At 41.1% G+C, this 20,498-nt stretch overlaps 1 protein-coding gene across 1 annotated transcript; it reads left to right on the forward strand.

Annotated features, from left to right (window-relative positions):
- Positions 1 to 18,217: 18,217 nt before the first annotated feature.
- Positions 18,218 to 19,973, forward strand: HNRNPA0 (heterogeneous nuclear ribonucleoprotein A0). Its single transcript, XM_036241461.1, has one exon. The coding sequence runs from the start codon at positions 18,528 to 18,530 to the stop codon at positions 19,443 to 19,445; it is 918 nt and encodes a 305-aa protein (XP_036097354.1). The 5' UTR covers positions 18,218 to 18,527; the 3' UTR covers positions 19,446 to 19,973.
- Positions 19,974 to 20,498: the final 525 nt, after the last annotated feature.

The raw sequence follows: 20,498 nt of genomic DNA on the forward strand, positions 1-20,498 counted from the left end.
TGATCGGGGTTGTACGTGAGGCAACTAATTGATGTATCTCTCTCACATTGATGTTTCTTTCTCTCTCTCCTCCTCCCGCTCTATCTGAAGATAAATGAAAAAATATCTTCAGGTGAGGATTAAAAAAAGAAAGCAATCATTATACATTATCCTCTTTACATATTACATTTTTCTGTTTGCTAATATTTTGTTTAGGAAGTTTGCATTGGTGTTCTTCAGTGACCTTACCTATAAATTCTCTTTTTCTAACTGTCCTTAGTGGATTTTGGTATCAGAGTTATGCTAGCCTCATAAAATTAGTTGGAGAAAATACTCTTTTTCAAAAATTCTCTGAAAGAATTTGGATAGTATTGGACTTAATTTTCCTTTTAATGTTTGTATAACCTGATGGTGAAGTCATGTGGGCCTATGTTTTATTTGTGGGAAGACTTTTGGGGAAAATAGAATGTAGTGTGAATTATTTACAGTTGGCTGCATTTAACAGATATGACATGACAAGAAAGAAATGGGCTCAAGAAAGAATTGGCTGATTTGTAAGGAGAAAGAGTTTAATTTCTCAATTTGAAAGGAAATTATGAGAGCACAGACATTTAGAATTTGCAGGTTTGTAAAATATAAATTATTCTCATCTCCATGTGGTAAAAGATAATACTAAGGCTTTGAATGATAAGGTCTAATTAAAAATGCTTAGCTTCTAAAGCAAGGATCACATCAAGGATGTGAACACACACTCATTGTTAAAAACCCATGAATATGTTAAAGTGATATATATTAAGTTATTTATTTTTAAAATATGTTTTTATTGATTTTTTAGAGGGAGAGGAAGGAAGAGATAGAAACATCAATGTCAGAGGGAAACATCAATTGGCTGCTCCCTACTGGGGATTAAGCCCACAACCCCGGCATGTGCCCTGATCAGGAATTGAACCGGGACCTCTTAGTTCATGGGTCGATGCTCAATCCACTGAGCCACACAGGCCAGGCTAAGTACTTTTTAGTTGAACAAAATGACCAAGGAAAAGAGATGAAGGGTTTGTCTATCCCAAGAGAATATTGATAGGATCATGTATCTGAATGAACCTTAATGAAGGAGGATTGTCCTGAAAAGAACTGTGGGTATGGCTCTTAGTTTAGGGAACTAATTAAAATAAAATAAATTAAAAATCAAGTATGTTTTTGAGAAAGAATTATACGTCAAAAGTAACACCAGCATAGACTAAAAGAGTCTGCAACTGTTGGCTCCAATTTTCTAAGGGAAGGAAATATTCAGAGAAAGCTCCTAAGCCCCCCCAAAGGGCATATTTTCCAATGACGTCTTCACAGTGACCAAGAATAATTGAAAAGGAATATTCTTCCAGAGGACAGAACTGAAGGCCATGGTGAACAATAGAATAGGGGTCATTCTTGGGAGTGAAATGAAGACCTATTAAAAAAATATTTCCCCACCTCAGAGTAGGAATCCTTTGTAATTGTCTAGCCAGTGAGATTTTATAATTGTGACTTCCATCTTTCTCCTTTCCAAGTGGGAGTATTATTGTAATTATTCTGACCCTATTTCACTATTGTATGTGTGTGTGTATATATATATATATATGTTGGGTGGAGTGGAACAGATAATGTCTATTATTAGTTCATAAGGTATCTAGGTTAAAATGAACCTCATCTAGGCCTGATGTAGAGATGAGCACATATCACTCAGATCTTAGACTTTGTATCCAAAACAAAGACTGTGTGGGACTTCAGGGTTTTCTCTCTTGAGGAGGAGATAGGTATACTTGTATGTGATGGGGGTGGGTGGGAACGAATATTTAATAAGAAGAAGGGTGGGCTACAATAGAATTTTTATTATTTATGAAATGTGGTACCCCTCCTTTCAAGAGCATTATACTTGAAATGTGAGCAGAAGTGACATATATTATTTCCTGACAGAAGATTTAAGAGTCAGCATGTGCTTGGCCATGCTGTCTTTCCCTTCTCCCATGATAGGCATTAATGTTTCAGATAATGGGTTATCTGTCAGTGCTGGTCCCATAGCAAAGAATATGTGGGTCAGTACTGCAGATGACCCACAGTGAACGTGGAGAGAAGGGAAAAAACAAATATTCGTGGTTGTAAGCCACTGGGATTTTGGAGTCATTTATATTGCCATATAACCTAGGTTTCCATGACTAATACAAGTAATAACAATGTTTAAAGAGATAATATACAAACCTAAAATGTTTGCAGGGAATAGGGAATTATAGAAAGGAACAGAAAATATTTGCGAAACAGCCAGATAGATCTTCTAGAACTGATGTATTAATAACTTAATAAAACTCCACTGAAGAGTTTGAGAGAAGATTGAGCAAAGCCAAAGAGAATTATTGAATTAGAGAATAGATTAGAAGATATCTGGAATGCTTTGAAGAGAGAAAAAGATGGAAAATATGGAAGAGAGATTAAGATGGGTGGTAAGTAGGATAAGGGGATTTATGATTCATTTAATTGGGATTACATAAGGAAAAAGAGAAAGAATGGGACAGAAGCATTATTTGAATGTGTAATGACAAAAATATTTTAGAATGAATGAAAGAAGCTCAACCATTCCAAATAAGATAAATGAAAAGTCTATCCATAAAAAATCTGTGATACATTTACACCGTGGAATACTATGTGGCTGTGAAAAAGAAGGTTCTCTTACCATTTGTGACATCATGGATGGACCTGGAGATTATTATGCTAAGTGAAATAAGCCAATCAGAGGAAGACAAATATTACTGATCTCACTGATATGTGGAATCTAACGAACAAAATAAACTGATGAACAAAATAGGTCCAGAGGCATAGAAACATGGAAGAGACTGACAGATCTCAGAGGGAAGGGGGAAGGGGTTAGATAGGAAGAGATTAACTGAAGACTATATATGTATATATGAATAGCCCATGGACACAGTCAATAGTATGGGGAAGGCCTGGGGTGGGGCAGGAGCTGGGTGGAGGGCAAAAGGGAGGGAAATGGGGGACATCTGTAATACTGTCATCAATTAAAAAGAAAAGAAAGAAATTCACCCAAGACATATCAGCAAATAATAGGCAAAGAAAAGAAAATCTCAGAAACAACAGAGGAAAAGAATAGATTGCTTTCAAAGGATGGACAGTTGGATTAAAAGTTGACTTCCTGACAGCAACAATAATGAAGAGAAGGGGATTCTTTACAAGTTGAGGGTTTTTGAAACAACTAGAATGACCTGAGGGTTTCTGGATTTGGCAGCCAGGTTGATGATAGTATTCTTTTTTATTTATTTATTTTTTGAGAGAGAGAGGAAGGGAAGGGGGGAGAGAAACATTAATTGGCTGCCTCCCACATGCCTCCTACTGGGGATGGAGCTATAGTATTCTTTTTTCTTTATTCTCACCCAAGGACATGTTTTTATTGGTTTGGGAGAAAAGAAAGGGTTGGGGGAAGAGAGAGAGACAAACAGAAACAAAGAAACAAACATTGATGTGAGAGAGAAACATCAGTTGGTTGCCTTTGGTATATGTCCCAACCAGGGACTGAACCTGCAACCTAGGTATGTGTCCTGATTAGAAATTGAACCTGAGACCTTTTGGTGTATAGGATGACACTACAACCAACTGAGCCACACCAGCTGGGACAATGAAGTTATTCTTACATGAAATAGGAACACAAGAAAGTGTGGAAGATGATGATTCTACTGTGGGATAAGTTGAATTACAGGTGTTTGAGGGACAGCCGAATGGAGATGACCAGGAGGCAGCCATTAGGTTTCCTCAGACAGGTCAGGGCCAAGGCATTGGGATTTAGTTTTTTTATTTTTGTTTATTTTGGGTAGTTTTATTAAAAATATTTTTTATTGATTTTTTTTTCTTAGAGAAAGGGGAGAGATAGAAACACCGATAAGAGAGAACATCGATTGGCCGCCTCCTGCATGTCTCCCACTGTGGATCAAGCCCGTAACCTGGGCATGTGCCCTGACTGGGAATCAAACCAGGACCTCTCAGTCCATGGGACAACACTCAGCCCACTGAACCACACTAGCTGGGCTGTTTTTGGTAGTTTTATAAGCTAAAGTTATTATTATTTTCTTTTATCCTCACCCGAGGACATTTTTCCATTTTTTGTCAGATAGAGTGGGAAGGAGAGAGAGGGAGAGAGAGAGAGAGAAACATCGATGTGAAGGGGACACATTGAGTGGCTGCCTCCTGCAGGGCCCAAACAGGGCCAGGGACAAACTGTAACCGAAGTATGTGCCCTTAGCGGGAACTGAACCCCGGTCTCTCTGGACCGCAGGCCGACACTCTAACATCTGAGCCAAACCGGCCAGGGCTAAAGTTATTCTTAGTTCTTTCTGAACTTGTGAATTTACCTAATTATTTTGAGCTCATCCTGGCTATATTGTCTCGATATGCATTTTTAACAGGTTTCCCAAATATCGGAGGAAAATTATGAAATTAATGTCTCCAGAAGTCTTTATAAATGAGGTGCTTTTCTATTCTAAGATGTTTGGATTTGCCCTCTATTCGAAGGACTGCCGTTCTTCAAGTATAAGAAAAAGGTGTTTTGTTGTTTTTTTTTGGTATTTAAGAATTTGTTCTTTGCTCTTCTCTGCCATCTTGTGGCATGTAAATGGAATATCACATTTGAAAGGAAAACTAGGAATTTGAGCTATTTTGAAATATGTAATTTACCAAAGAGCAGCAACATATGTTTCTGTGTGTTTATGATTCCAACCTTTGAGACCACCAAATAACAGCAATAGTTTTAGGACACAAAAGCTTATCTTTCTGTGGTATTTTCTGGATTCTCACCCACTCTTCTCTTACCTTCCTTGCCCTGTTTCAAAAAATCTAACATTTTCAGCCTCACATATAGTGCTAAGTAAACTAAATAATCAAAATTAAAATTTTCCTTTAGCACTTCTCTTAATTAAATCAGTGTTGGATTTATGACCTGTATGAATGTGTCTTCTCCTTTATCTCCCACCTGGGCCACTTCTCCTCTTATTTTATGGTAGGCAGAGCCCCTAAAGGTGTCCAAGTCCTAATCCTGAGACTTGTGAATGTGTTACCTGTGATGGCAAAATCCCCTTTCCTGGTTACTGTCAGAAGGAAAGAGACTGAGAGATAAAGATAGTGATAGACAGAAAGAAGATGGAATAGTAGAAGAAGGAGCAGGAGAAATCTGAAGTGTGAGAGGAGCTAGACTCACTGTTGCTGGCTTTGAAGATAGAGGAAGGGGGCCATGAAACAAGTGATGTGAGCAGCCTCTAGAAGAAAATAGTTTTTCTCCTCTAGAGCCTCCAGAAAAGATTGCAGCCCTGAATTTTAGCTCCGTGAAACTGGTGTCAGATCTCTCACCCAGAGAACTGTAAGATAATAAATTTGTATTGTTTTAAACTACTAGATTTGAGGTAATTTGTTATGGCGATGATCGAAAACTAATGTAAGCCTTCACCCAATGTTTTGGTCCGAATTAGGTCTAGAAGGCTTAATTGGCAGGAGTGCAGAGTTAGCTTGAATTTGGGCTAGTGGAAAGCCTAGAGAACTGGAGGTAGGGTGGAATAAACTTGTTTCTTCGGCAAATTTTATGTTGTTCCTCTCTTTCCAGGTTATGTTGTGACCATTCAAGTGCCCATCTATTTCACCCTCATCTTCTTTCCATGGTATGTGTTATGCACTCCTTTTTTCACCATTTTCCTCCTCTTTTCTTACCCAAAGGTAAGAGTTTGGACCGATAAAATTATACTACAAAAATCCATTGAATGCCTATTTACTATCCATGACATTGAAAGATTCATCATTTATTAGGGGAAACAGACAAGTAAACAAATACTGCAAATCTGCCTGATAAAAGCAATTCTAGGGGTAACCATAGGTTGTTCTAAGAGTATATAATAGAGGCACCTAACCTAGCCAATAAATTCAGGAGGCTGGCTGATCCTTTAAGTTCATTATTACAGATCTTAAATGGGAATTCAGAGTTTTCTAGAAATCCTTCTAAGTTTCCTAGCACCCTTATATTCATTTTCCCATTCTCAGAAATAGGTATTTCTCATTTTCTTACTTCACAAGCCTTCTCCATTCCTTCTCATGGTGTTATGATACAAAAATAAATAACTAAAATATGTCCACAAATTGTGTGTGTGTGTGTGTGTGTGTGTGTTAATCCTCACTTGAGGATATTTTTTCCACTGCTTTTTAGAGAGAGAGAAAGGAAGGGAGGGAGGGGGGAGAGAGAGATAGAGAGAAAAACATTGATGTGAGAGAGACACCTTGATTGTTGCCCCCTGCATGCGCTTGGGGATCGAATCTGCAGCCCAGGTACATGCCCTTGACCGGAAATTGAACCTGTGACTCTTTGGTGCACTGGCTGATGCTCTATCCACTGAGCCACACTGGCCAGGGCCACAAATTCTTTGATAATCTTCTCTCATGAGATGCAGTTTCATTCCCCTCTCTGAGTATGGGCTGGACGTAGTGACTCATTTCAAATAAACTAATATGGCAGAAGTGACTGTGCATATGTATACATGTGTCAAATCATTGAGTTGTATACTTATGTTATTTATCAACTTTGTTAATTATACCTCAATGAAGCTGAAAAAAGAAAAAAGAAGTGACTGTGGTTCGGCAGGTGTGGCTTAATGGTTGAGCATCGACACATACACCAAGAGGTCACTGGTTTGATTCCCGGTCAGAACACATGCCCAGGTGGTAGGCCAAATCCCTAGTGGGGGGCATGCAGGAGGCGGCCAATCAATGTTCTCTCTCATCGATGTTTCTATCTCTCTCTCTCCCTCTCCTTTCCTTTCTCTCTAAAATCAATAAAGGGGGAAACATTTTTTTAAAAAAAGAAGTGACTGTGTATACTTTTGAGACTAGGTATTAAAAAGCACTGGGGCTCTGACCCCAGGTGGCTCGGTTGGAGTGTCATTTTGTACACCAAAAAGAAGGTTGTGGGTTCGATCCCTGATCTGGAGGCAACTGATCAATGTTTCTCACCTCTCTCTCTCTCTCTCTCTCTCTCCCTCCCTCCCTCCCTCTCTTTTTTTCTTTCTAAAAATCAATAACATATTCTTGGGTAAGGATAAAAAAAAGCACTGGGGCTTCCCTTCCTCTCTTCTCTCTTGGATCACTCACTCTAGAGGAAGCCAACTGAGCACCATGTGGCAAGGAAATGAGGCCAATTGCCATGTTAGTGAGCTATGTTGGAAGCAGATCCTCTGGCCCTGGCTGACATCTTAATGACAACCTCTAGTGAGACCCTGAACCAAAATCACCTAGCTACGTACTTTGCAAATTCCTGAGTCACAGAAACTATGAGATAATAAATATTTGTTGTTTTAAGCTGCTAATTTTGGGGGTAATTTGTCATAGGTAACTGTACAGATCTTGGTACTTGGAAGTGGGATTCTTCTATAACAAAGACCTAAAAATGTGGGAGTGGTTTTGGAACAAAGCTGTAGGCAGAAGCTGGAAGGACTTTGAGGAGAATGTTAGAGAAAAGTTGAAGATTCTTGATGAGTCTGTTAGAAGCCTCATGGCCTTTCATGAGACTGTGGGTGAAGGCTTAAAGGAAAGTGAGGGAACTATTAATGGAAACTGAAGGAAGGGGGATCTTTTTTATGTAAGGACAGAAAATTAGCAAAACCATCAGCTGTATTAATGTGGAAATAGCAAATGTACATAAAGAACTGGGTGATATCGCTAAGGAAATTTTCAGGCAGAATGTTGAAAATGCCCACTGATTCCTTCTTGCTGTTAGTAGTAAAATGTTGAGAGAAGAGAGGGAGATGTTAAAAGAAAGATGATTAAACACAAAGGCCCTGGCCAGTTTGGCTCAGCAGTTAAGCCTGCAAGCCGAAGGGTCATGGATTCAATTCTCTATCAAGGGCACGTACCTGGGTTGCAGATTTGAGGCCCCGCCCTGCCTGGTTGGGGTCATGCGGGAGGCAACCAATCAATGTGTCTCTATTGCATTGATGGTTTTTTTTTCTCTCTCTCCCTCCCTCCCTCCTACTCTATCTAAAAATCAATGGAAAAACATCCTCGCGCCCTGGCTGGTTTGGTTCAGCGGTTAGAGCGTAGGCCTGCGGTCCAGAGAGACCCGGGTTCAGTTCCCACTAAGGGCATGTACCTTGGTTGCGGTTCGTCCCGGGCCCTGGCTGGGTCATGCGGGTGGCAGCCACTTGATGTGTCCCTTTCACGTTGATGTTTCTCTCTCTCTCTCTTCCCCCCCACCCCCACTCTAGCTGAACAAAAAATGAAAAAATGTCCTCGGGCGAGGATTAAAAAAAAGAAATTTCCAGCATTTCCAAAAAGCAAATGATACTAAAAGAAGTGGTTTCTGGGCAGAGATCAAATCCAAGAAACTGTAAAGAAAACATGATCTAATAAGTTGTTAAGTTTTGAGGTAACTTTTTTTTTTTTTTTGGTGGTACGTGCCCCTAGCAGGAACCAAACCCGGGACTCTGGTCCACAGGCTGACGCTCAACTGCTGAGCCAAACTGGCCAGGGCTGGGGTAACTTTATTACACAGCAATACAGGGGTGGGCAAAAGTAGGTTTACATTTGCTCATATGACAAATAATACAGTAATTAATAAATAACAATACAAAAATAAACTCTGGCCCTGGACAGTTTGGTTCAGTGGTTAAAGTGTTGACCTGCGGACCAAGGAGTCGTGGGTTCAATTCCAGTCAAGGACATGTACCTATGTTGTGGTTCGGTCCCTGGCCCTGGTCACAGTCCTGCGGGAGACAACCAGTCGATGTGTCTATCTCACATCAGTGTTTCTCTCTCTCTCTTGCTTCCCACTCCCACTCTGTCTGAAAATAAATGGAAAAATATCCTCATGTTAGGATTAAAAAAAAAAGAATAATAAACTGTACTCAATTGTAAACCTACTTTTGCCCATTCTTGTATAATTAATACGCTTTTTTGTCCTTATGCTAAGTTGCTCACTCTGCTTCGGGCCACATGGAAAAAAATAGCACCTATCTCATCTTCCAAACACTATCTACAGACTTTGATTCAACAGCAAACATTTTCTCTTATCAATTTCTCCCATTGTATTGATTCATTCTGATCAACAAACGTGCCCTATTATGTCCCATCTTGTTAAAAAAAAAAAAAACACAAAAAAACATCTCTTTAATTCATATCCCTCTGTAGCTATTACCCCATTTTTTCTGCAACCTTTACAATAAAACTACTTTGACTCAACTTCCTCACTTTTCATTCCCTCTCAGTTCATCCTATTTGCTTTCTGTCTCCATCATTCCACAAAAAAATTTGTTTGTCACGGTCACAAATGATCTTCATACCACCAAATTCAGTGGTTTCTATTCTAATGTTAGCTGATCTCTCAGCAGTATTTGTTTTAGGTATCTTTTCCCTTATTTTTAAAAACAGCTTTAAGTGATGCATAATTTACATAACATGCTATCTACCTATTTTAATTGTACAACTCAATGTTTTTAGTATATTCATAGAGTTGTGCAACCATCACCACAATCTAATGTGAGAACATTTTTGTCCCCCCTGAAAAATGCTGTACACATTAGCAGTCACTCATTTCCATTTCCTTCCCTGTCTCAGCGATAGCCAACCATCACAATCTACTTTCTGTTCCTATGGATAAGCCTATTCTAGACATTTCATATAAATGGACTCATATATGATCTTTTGTGTCTGACTTCTTTCGCTTTGTAAAATGTTTTCAAGGTTCATCCATGTTGTACCATGTATCAGTACTTGTTTTTTTTTTTTTTTTTTTTATTGCCAAATAATATCCCATTGTATCGGTATGCCACATTTTATTTGTCGATTGATAGATATTTATGTTTTTTCTGTTTTTGCATTCTTATGAATAATGCTACTCAGAACATGTTTTCAAGTTTTTGTGTGGACATATGTTTTCATATCTCTTGGATTTATACCTAGGGGTGGAATTTTTGGGTCATATGGTAACTGTATGCTTAGCCTTTTAAAGAACCACTAGACTGTTTTCCAAAGTGGCTGCACCATTTTACATTCCCAGCAGCAATCTATGAAGGTTGCAATTTATCCACACCTTCACTAACACTTGTTATTGCTTTTTTAAAAGTTATATCAATTTTCTATAAAATTATTTTTTTTTATCTTCCCCCAAATTTATATGTGGAAATTCTTGATTCCTAATGTGATGGTATTTGAAGGTGGGACCTTTGGGAGGTAATTAGGGTTATATAGGTAGGCCCTGAGGGTAGAGCCTTCATGATGGGATTAGTGTTCTTACAAGGGGATGAAGAGATCAGAGCTCTCTGTTTCGGCCATGTTAGGATACAGGGAAAAGGCTGTACACCAAGAAGAATGCCCTCAAGCTCACCAAATCCTGAGCCATGCTGGCACCTTGATCTCACACTCTGTCCTCCCAAACTGTTAGAAATAAATACCTATTGTTTAAGCCACCCAGTCTATGGTATTCTGTTATAGCAGCCCTCATTTTTGAAGCACTTTCTTGTTTTGACTTCTAAGGCATCATACTCTCCTGTTTTTTCTCCTACCTCACTCACTGCTCCTTCTCAATCTCATGTGTGTGTACCTCATCTTCTTCTCTTTATTCTCCTTTTCTTCCACTAAACTTATAAATGTTGGAGTACCCTAGGGCTCTGTCTTGAGATATAGTCTTTGTCCATACACTCTTGCTATATTATCTTATCTCATGTTTCTAAATAGTGGATGCAAGTTATTTCCAAATTTATCATTAGCCTTGACCTCCAGACCCCTATATCCATTTGTTTACTTAACAACTCTTCCTATTCTTCTTCTTCTTCTTCTTCTTCTCCTTCTCCTTCTTCTTTTGTTAAAACTCACCTGAGGACATTTTTACATTAATTTTTTTTTAGAGAGAGTAGAAGGGAGGGCAGAAGGGAGAGAGAGAGAGAGAGAGAGAGAGAGAGAGAGAGAGAGAGAGAGAGAGAGAAAGAAGAGGAAGAAAAACATTGATGTGAGAAAGGCACATCAATTGGTTGCTTCCCGTACTTGCCCCAACCGGGGCCAGGACTGAATCTGTAACCCAGGTACGTGCCCATGATTGGATATTGAACCCGAGACCACTGAGCCACACTGGACAGGGTTTAACAACTCTTTTTTGTTTGTTTGTTTGTTTGTTAATCCTCACCTGAGGACTTTTTTTTTCATAGATTAAAAAAAAAATTAAGAAACATGGTTTTGTTTTTTTAAGATTTTAAAAAGTGTTTTAATGTTTTTATTGATTATTTTTAGAGAGAGAGAGAAACATTGATGGGAGAGTGAAACATAGATCAGCTACCTCCTGCATGCTCCCTAACGGGGATCGAGCCCACAACCCAGGCATGTGCCCTGATCTTTCGATGACAGGACGACACCCAACAAATTGAGCTACACTGGCCAGGGCTCGACTTCCTTCTTTTTAGTAACTGAAAAATATTCTACTGTTTATATATATACCACATTTCTTTTATCCATTAATCCATCCATCGACACTTAGGTTGTTTTCCATAGTGGTTACACCAATTTACATTCCCACCAGCAGTGCACAGGGGCTCCTTTTTCTCCATATTCTCACCAACACTTGTTATTTCTTGTCTTTTTTATAATAGCCATTCTAACAGGTATGGCTTTGATTTGCATTTCCCTGATGATTGGTGATGCTGAGCACCTTTTCATGTACCTATTGGCAATTTGTATGTCTATACAGATCCTTTGCCCCTTTAAAATTTAGATTGTGGGAGTATTTGAGATCTTGCTCCCTGACATATATCATCAGTTTGGCTCAAATAAATTCTTATAAACATTTTTTAATTGAATTGTTTTTGTCCTATTTAGTTGTATTTATATTTTTTCAATATTAATCCCTTATCAGATACATGATTTTTCTATGTTTCCTCCCATTTTATAAGTTGACTTTTCACTTTGTTGGTGGTTTCCATTGCTGTGCAGAATATTTTTAGTTTGATTTAGTCCCATTTGTTTATTTTTACTTTTGGTGTCAAATGTAAAAAAATCATCGCCAAGATGGATGTCAAGGAGTTTACCTGGTAAGCTTTCTCTCAGGAGTTTTATAGTTTCAGGTCCTACATCCAAGTCTCCACAGTCGTCCCTCACCGAGCGAAGCCCCAAAAGTTGAAGCGTGAAGTGGTGAGGGACGACTGTATATAAATAAAGAATCCTACTTTGTGAAAATTCATTTATCCTGGTAGAGTCTGGAACTGATTAACCGCGATAAATGATGGCTGACGGTAATCCATTTTGAGTTAGTTTTTGTGTGTGGTGTAAAATAGTGGTTCAGTTTCTTTTTCTTTTTTCAAATGCACGTTTATTGTACCATGGAATCACATTATACATAAAATTTCAGGAGGCATTTTGGTTCAGTTTTATTCTTTTGTATGTAGTTATCCAATTTATCCAACATCATTTATTAAAGAGATTGTCCTTTCTTTATTGTATATTCTTGGCTCTTTTGTTGTAAATTAATTGACCATATATGCATAAGTTTATTTCTGGATTCTATTCTGTTCCATTAGCCTATGTGTCTCTTTTTATGCCATTATCATACTGTTTTGATCATTATAGCTTTGTGATATAATTTGAAATTAGGAATTGTGATGCCTACAGCTTTGATCTTCTACCTTAAGATTGCATTGGTTACGCAACACATTTTAGGATTGTTTGAAACACATTTTAGAATTGTTTATTCTACTTCTGTGAAAAGTACCATTGGAATTTTGATAGGGATTGCATTGAATCTGTAGATTGTTTTGTATAGTATGGACATTTTAATAATAATAATTTTTCCATTAATGATCACAGACTATCTTTCCATTTATGTGTGTCTTCTTCAGTTTCTTTCATAAATAGCTTATAGTTTTCAGTGTACAGGTCTTCACCTCCTTTGTTAAATTTATTTCTAGGTATTTTATTCTTTTTGGTGCACCCGTACATAGGGCTTTCTTAATTGGATTAATCAATTGCTTGATGACTTTGAACTCACTTCCAAACTGAATTCTGAATAAGGATAAGACTTATCCAGGCAATGAGAGGAAGAAAAGGGAGCCAGAAATAACCAATCATTGTGTTTCAAATGGATTATAGGTGTGCAGGAGATGTTAATCCCCTCAGCCCTTGATATCCTCAAGGAACAGTACCATCCTTATGCTGAACTCCTCAGAAGCCATTCTTTTTTTTTTTTTTTTTAATCCTCACTCGAGGATATTTTCCCATTGATTTTTAGATAGAGTGGGAGGGAGGAAGGGGGAGAGAGAGAGAAACATCAATGTGAGAGAGACACATTGATTGGTTGACTCCTGCACGACCCTGGTGGGGGACAGGGATTGAACCTGCAACTGAGGTATGTGCCCTTGACTGGGAATCGAACCTGTGATTCTTCAGTCCACAGTCTGATGCTCTAAACACTGAGCAAAACCAGCCAGGGCTCATATTTTTTATAAACTTAATTTGACCTGGGAAAAATTGAGCCCTGAGACTTTCTTTGTGACAGGCTGTCAGTAGAATTTGGATGAATGATGACTGAACGAATAGAATGATGACCCAACTGCTGCTTTAACAATGTTTTTATTTTCTAAATAAGAGAGCCCATACAGAGACTATATGAACAAGAGTGTTATAGCTAAACCATATGTGAAATAGCCAGTTGACTATAGATTAGAAGTTGTGACTCTGTTACTATCTCTCTTTGTGGCCCTAGGCATATCTTTCAATTCTCTGGGCCTCATATGTTACATAATGTTTTGGATTGAATGAGCAATAACGGGTCTTTTTATGCTCTATTCGTCTTATGATTCTAGAATGTAGAATAAGAAGATTCTTTTAACATTGAAATATAGGATGATAAGGAACTATAGTAAGTACTTAGATATAATGGAACTTATTTTTGGTGGAACTCTTTAATGTGCCAGTAAGATTTTAATGCTATGATTGTCTTTTTTTTTTTTATCCTCACCCGAGGACATTTTCCCATTTTTTATTCAGATAGAGCGGGAAGGAGAGAGAGGAAGAGAGAGAAACATTGATACGAAAGGGACACATCGAGTGGCCACCACCCACACGACCCAACCAGGGCCGGGGACAAACTGCAGCCAAGGTACATGCTCTTAGCGGGAACCGAACCCGGATCTCTGTGGACCGCAGGCTGACGCTCTAACCGCTGAGCCAAACTGGCCAGGGCAATGCTATGATTTTCAAAACCATGCTCAAAACATTGTGATGAAACGTAGAAAATGTATAATATGTTTTGGCTGAATGCAGTAGATAATCATATCAGAGCTTGGCAAAAAAAATAAACCCTCCCAAATCAATGATGGGAATTAGCAAATAATTAGAATTTGAACTGCATTATATACAGTTTTTTTTTCTTTATTGATTTTAGAGAGGAAGGGAGAGAGATAGAAACATTGATAAGAGAGAAGATTGATTGGCCTTCTCCTGCATGGCCCCCGCTGGGGATTGGGCCCTCAACCTGGGCATGTGCCCTGACCAGTAATCGAATTGGTGACCTCTTGGTGCATGGGTCGATGCTCAACCATTGAGCCACACTGATTGAGCAATTATATACAATTTTAATCCTTGAAATAAACCCCTTTTGATACTGATGAATGAAAAGTGTTTCATGTTATTTTAGAAACTGGAAAATAAACCATATTTAGAGTCCTGGGCAGCTTAAAAGTAAAATGGATTTAAGGTAAATTAGGATGTGCACATAGTCAATCCCAAACAAATCACTGCTATATATACTGAGAGATTTCAACCAGTTATTATTATATGGGATCATTTCACTCGCTCATATAAATCTTGGCTAATTTTTCTATTCTGGTTTTAGTTGAAAAAAATAGATGTGTGCAATCTTCTTTCTCTAATATTAATGTACTGAAATTATAATAAGTATCATTTAGCTAAAAATGTTTAGATCCCAAATGATCCAGAAAAGGCTTTATACATAATCTGAACAACTACAACCAAAGACCACTCTTGGAATTTACTGAGTAAACTAACCTGTTCTTTGCTCTGTTCAGTATGTACTTAGAAATGAGGAAGGACCAGATTCTTTAGGACTCAAATTGTATATGTTGGTATGAATGTTGCTTCACTCACAGGTCTGAGTATAGAACACTTCACAAATTAAATCTTATCTGAGTTGCCATTTTTTAGGTTGATGGAAATTTGATCTTAATCCATGCAAATTATTTCCCTTTTCTGTTGTAAGTTAGGAAGAGAAGCTTTGTAAATTGTTATCAACATTCCCAACTGGACTACAGGCTGAAACAAGAAGTTGAAAATGGCTTAACAGAGACGATTAAAAACTTGATTTTCCCATTGATTTGCTGAAGGAAATACAAAAAAATTTGAAGTTCTTACTGGACTAAGTAAAACCAATGCACTAAAAACAACAACAAACTTTTAGGGTAATAAAAATAAAGCCATAAATTTCAAAACCAAAAGTTAATTTATGTAATTTTAAGGAATGTAATTCTGTGACTCTATTATAGAATTCATACGTAAAAACTGGTGTTATCTTGCCTAGAGAAATCCAGGTAAGACGTGTATAGGCAGCTTTGCAGTACAAGTAGGTGAGGTCTCATACCTCTGAACATGGACACTGAAAGCACTTATTTTCTAGGTGGATGTATTAGTTTGCTAGGACTGTCAAAACAAAGTACCACAGACTGGTGGCTTAAACAACAGGCTGTAAGTTCAAGATAAAGGTGCCAGCAGAGTTGGATTCTTCTGAGACCTCTGTCCTTGGGTTGCAAATGGCCAAACCTTTTGCTGTCTTCACAGTCATCCCTCTTGTGCACATGTGGCCCTGTTGCCTCCTCCTCATCCTCCTCTTCTTTTTTAACATTGAGTTTATTTTTAAAAAATTTGCATTGCAGTTTACATTCAGTATTAGTTTGTATTAGTCTCATCCTCTTCTTTTTTATTTTTTCTTTATTGATTTCAGAGAGAGAGGGAGGGATAGATAGAAACATTGATGAGCGAGAACATCAATTGGCTGCCTCCTGCATGCCCCCCACTGGGGATTGGGTCCACAACCTGGGCACGTGCTGACCAGGAATCAAACCAATGGCCTCTTGATGCATGGGTCCACGCTCAACCACTGAGCCATACCGGTTGGGCTCATCCTCTTCTTATAAGGACACCAGTCCTATTGGGTTCAGGCCACACTTTAATGGCCTTGTTTTAAGTCAGTCACCTCTTTAGAGACTTTATCTTCAATTACGGTTACACTCATTGGTACTGGGGGCTAGGGCTTCAACATATGAATTTGGATGGGAAACACAGTTTAGGACATAACAGAACCCTAAATGTGAAGACATTCTTGGATGTTACAAAAAGTTGACTAAAAAAAAGATAAAAATTGTTTTTCTGGAAATACAGATGGCCATAGTTTTCCCTTTCTTCCTATTATTTTTTCCTTTCTCCAGTTCTCTCTCTCTCTCTTTAAACTCAATCTGAAATTCAAGACATTCATTATATCAAGGATCCTCTAAAACCTCCTGCTCTAGTCACACTGGTCCATACGGTGCCCCTTGAAGCTTATGTAGCTTTGTCTTCTGTGGCTTTTGCTCAGATAAACTTCCTACAGAAATCTTATTTAGCCTTTGACTCTGAAATTCAGTGCAAGTTTCACCTCTTTCACAAACATCCCTCCTCTTCAGTATATACATGGTTTGGAGGTCTCTGATCACTTAATGCCTCATCCTATGTGCACTCCACACAAACGTTCAGTAAATGGAAGTCATAATTTTCTTGCATTCCCACCTGAATGAGGGTCTGTAAGGTAGTTATCGCTGGCGGGGGGGTGGGTGGTGGGTGGTGGTGATATTTGTATATAATTTTTTTTTTATCCTCACCCAAGGACACTTTTTTTTTTTTTGGCATTTATCTTGAGATAGAGCAGGAGGGACAGAGGGAGGAAGAGAGAGAGAGAAACATCCACCTGAGAGAGAGACATCATGACAGGTCACCACCCACACAACCCCAATGGGCTGAGGACAAACTGCAACCAAGGTGCCCTTAGCGGGAAACCAAACCTGGGACTCTGGTCTGCGGCCCAAACCGGGCAGGGCATGTAATGTTCTTGTGTTTAACTCCCTCAGCTCCCAGTCTGGTATTAATCATCTTTAAAAAGCCAATGTTTTAGTTGGGAAGAAAGCAACGTATAGATAACGTAAACTAAACATATAAAAGTATGTGTTCACTGAGGTAAAATGAAAATAAATGTCTGCTGTCCGAGTTCGAGAAGGAAGGCCGAGAAAGAAGGCAGCGAAGAGTTTCACGAAAACCAAAGGGTGGCCCCGCTTGTAAAGTCTGAAGGGCTTTTGGCACACTGCTGTCCTTCACATTGCCTCGGACTGGCTCTAGCGCACAGCCACGTGCCAATGTTTAGTTTAACTGCGTGTGGGGCCTACTGTAAACGGCTAATAACTGCCTTCCCCCGACCAGGCCTCTACCCTCCATCTTTGAGCGGGCGGGAGGGGCGAGAACGCCAGGTGTAGCGGCCGGATCGAGACTCGGTGAGTAAATCCAGACCCCCAACCCCAACAGTCAAGTTTTCAAAAAACCCGCGCGTGGCGCCTCTGGCCGCAACCGTTGGGAACGGCCCCCAGACCGCCCCCACTCATCGCCCCCCCCCAACCCCCTCGCCAAACTCAGGGCGGCAGGAGGTGTGGGGGTTGCAGGCAGGCCTCGCACATCGGGGGCGTCGGGGCTAGCCAGCGCGCTCTGGGGAGCGCGCCCGTCTAGCGGCTGCGGAAAACGGAAGTGGGTGCGAACGGATCGCGGTGATTGGCTGAATTGACACGTCTCTCAAGGGGCTGGCGCGAACGCCACTGCGGAGTTGGGCGAGGGGATACGGCAAAGGGAGGGGTAGAATCACTGGGAACAGCCGTGGTACTGGGGGAAAATGAATAGGGGAGGTGCACGGAGGGCAGGGGGAATCTCTCGTCAGTGCACACTGGAGAGCTTGGGAGTGAAAGCGGGGCGGTAGAGGCGCGACAGGAGCAGAGCAAGCCTTGAGCTTAAATAGACCGCGGAGGGCGGGGAGTCCGTGCTGGAGAGCGGCGCTGCGGCGCTGCGGCGCGGTAGGCGGGAGTAAGGAAAGCAAGGAGGGGATTGGCGAGCAGCCCTGGGCTGCCGTACGGCGGCGGTGACGCACGTCTCGGGGAGGGTGCGCGCGCGTTCAGCGGCCTCTTTGTGTGGTGCCCAGATAGGGGAGCGGAGGTGGCGGTGGCTGTGGCGGTATCATCGGCCTTAGTTGTCTTCCAGTCTCCTCGACTCGCCCTCTAGCCGGCACCTCTCCCCTTCCCTCCCCCTTCCTTTTTTCCTCCTTCCCTCCCCTTCCCTCCTTCCCTTCCCCGTCGGTGACCGGCGGTGGCGGTTCCAGCAACGGCTGGGCCCAATCTGTGAAGAGGCCTTAGCCAACGATAACGGCGACGGCGAAACCTCGGAGCTCGCAGGGCGGGGGTAAGGCCCGGGCCTTGGAAATGGAGAATTCCCAGTTGTGTAAGCTGTTCATCGGCGGCCTCAATGTGCAGACGAGTGAGTCGGGCCTGCGTGGCCACTTTGAGGCCTTTGGGACTCTGACGGACTGCGTGGTGGTGGTGAACCCCCAGACCAAGCGCTCCCGTTGCTTCGGCTTCGTGACCTACTCCAATGTGGAGGAGGCCGATGCCGCCATGGCCGCCTCGCCCCATGCCGTGGACGGCAACACAGTGGAGCTGAAGCGGGCGGTGTCCCGGGAGGATTCGGCGCGTCCCGGTGCCCACGCCAAGGTTAAGAAGCTCTTTGTCGGGGGCCTTAAAGGAGACGTGGCCGAGGGCGACCTGATCGAGCACTTCTCGCAGTTTGGCACCGTGGAAAAGGCCGAGATTATTGCCGACAAGCAGTCCGGCAAGAAGCGTGGTTTCGGCTTCGTGTATTTTCAGAATCACGACGCTGCAGACAAGGCCGCGGTGGTCAAGTTCCATCCGATCCAGGGCCATCGCGTGGAAGTGAAGAAGGCCGTCCCCAAAGAGGATATCCACTCCGGTGGGGGTGGAGGTGGCTCCCGGTCCGGCCGAGGCGGCCGAGGCGGCCGGGGTCGTGGTGGTGGTCGTGACCAGAACGGCCTGTCTAAGGGCGGCGGCGGTTACAACAGCTACGGTGGTTACGGCGGCGGCGGCGGCGGAGGCTACAATGCCTATGGAGGCGGCGGAGGCGGTTCGTCCTACGGTGGAAGCGACTACGGTAACGGCTTCGGCGGCTTCGGCAGCTACAGCCAGCACCAGTCCTCCTATGGGCCCATGAAGAGCGGCGGCGGCGGCGGCGGAGGCGGAGGCAGCAGCTGGGGCGGCCGCAGTAACAGTGGACCTTACAGAGGTGGCTATGGCGGTGGGGGCGGTTATGGAGGCAGTTCCTTCTAAAAAAAAAAAAAAAAATTTAAATACCTGGGAGTGGCTTTAGGGGTAGCTGTTTTCAACAACCCTAGGGTCAACTCCTGAGTCCCTTCCCCTCCCACCGCCTTCCCCATTTTGCCCTTGGGGGAGCCGCTTCTAAGGCTGCTTACCCTTAGGGGTGTTGCCCTATTTGCCTGCCACCTCTTTCGTCTCTCCCTCTGAAGATGGACTCTGCCCCACATACACATTTTTGTGTTACAGTTATTGATGGACTCTATTTTTTTATTATTACCTGGACCTTGGTCGTTTTTATACTAGCAAAATGTCTTGTTTTAATTTGTGTTTTTTGGGGGGAGGGAGTGAACTTGCTGATTCTGTAGCAAAACCTGGGTGGGGGTTGGGGTGGGGGGGTTAGTTTACTTTGTTGTAAGGACTTGATACCTGGCTACAGCGTTTTCTATGAAATCTACTTGGATCCCATGCCTGAATTTGGAAGCATATGTACAAAAATCATTTTTACGTTTTATTTTTAATAAATCATTGTGTTTGACCGTACATGTCTAACATTTTTTTTCTAGGATCCATTCCGTATCGTTTAAAGGGATATTAGTTGAAAATGTTTTGTGTTAATTCTTAATTTTTTCATGTACTTACAGAAACTTTTTAAAGGTCCCCTGTGGTCTTTTCCTTTCTTTTTGTGTTGCCCTGCTAGTGAAGTGGTGAATTTTATCCCTTTACAGGCAAAACTTTAGAAATGGTGGATGTGACTTTCTAAAATCTTTAAAGTTTCTGTGCATCCATCTCTTGTACTAAAGGATTTATCATCTTGACATGATTGGTTACTTCTTTCTATGAGAATTTACTTCAAGTATGTACTGTGCAGTTCTAAAGAAATATTTTGTGTTAAGCATGTGTTTTCATTCATATAAACTGTTTAAAAATTTTCAGATGGCCTAGTTTCATCCCTCTTACTGGTTTGTCTTTAATGAATGGTTACAATAAGGGTCGAATTTTACCCACAAATTAAATGCATTTTTGTATTTTCAGAGCAGGTTTAAACGTTTTTTTCCTATAGCTGCT

The sequence above is a fragment of the Molossus molossus genome, unplaced genomic scaffold (assembly GCF_014108415.1).
Source record: "Molossus molossus isolate mMolMol1 unplaced genomic scaffold, mMolMol1.p scaffold_m16_p_4, whole genome shotgun sequence".
NCBI classification, from domain to species: Eukaryota; Metazoa; Chordata; class Mammalia; order Chiroptera; family Molossidae; genus Molossus; species Molossus molossus.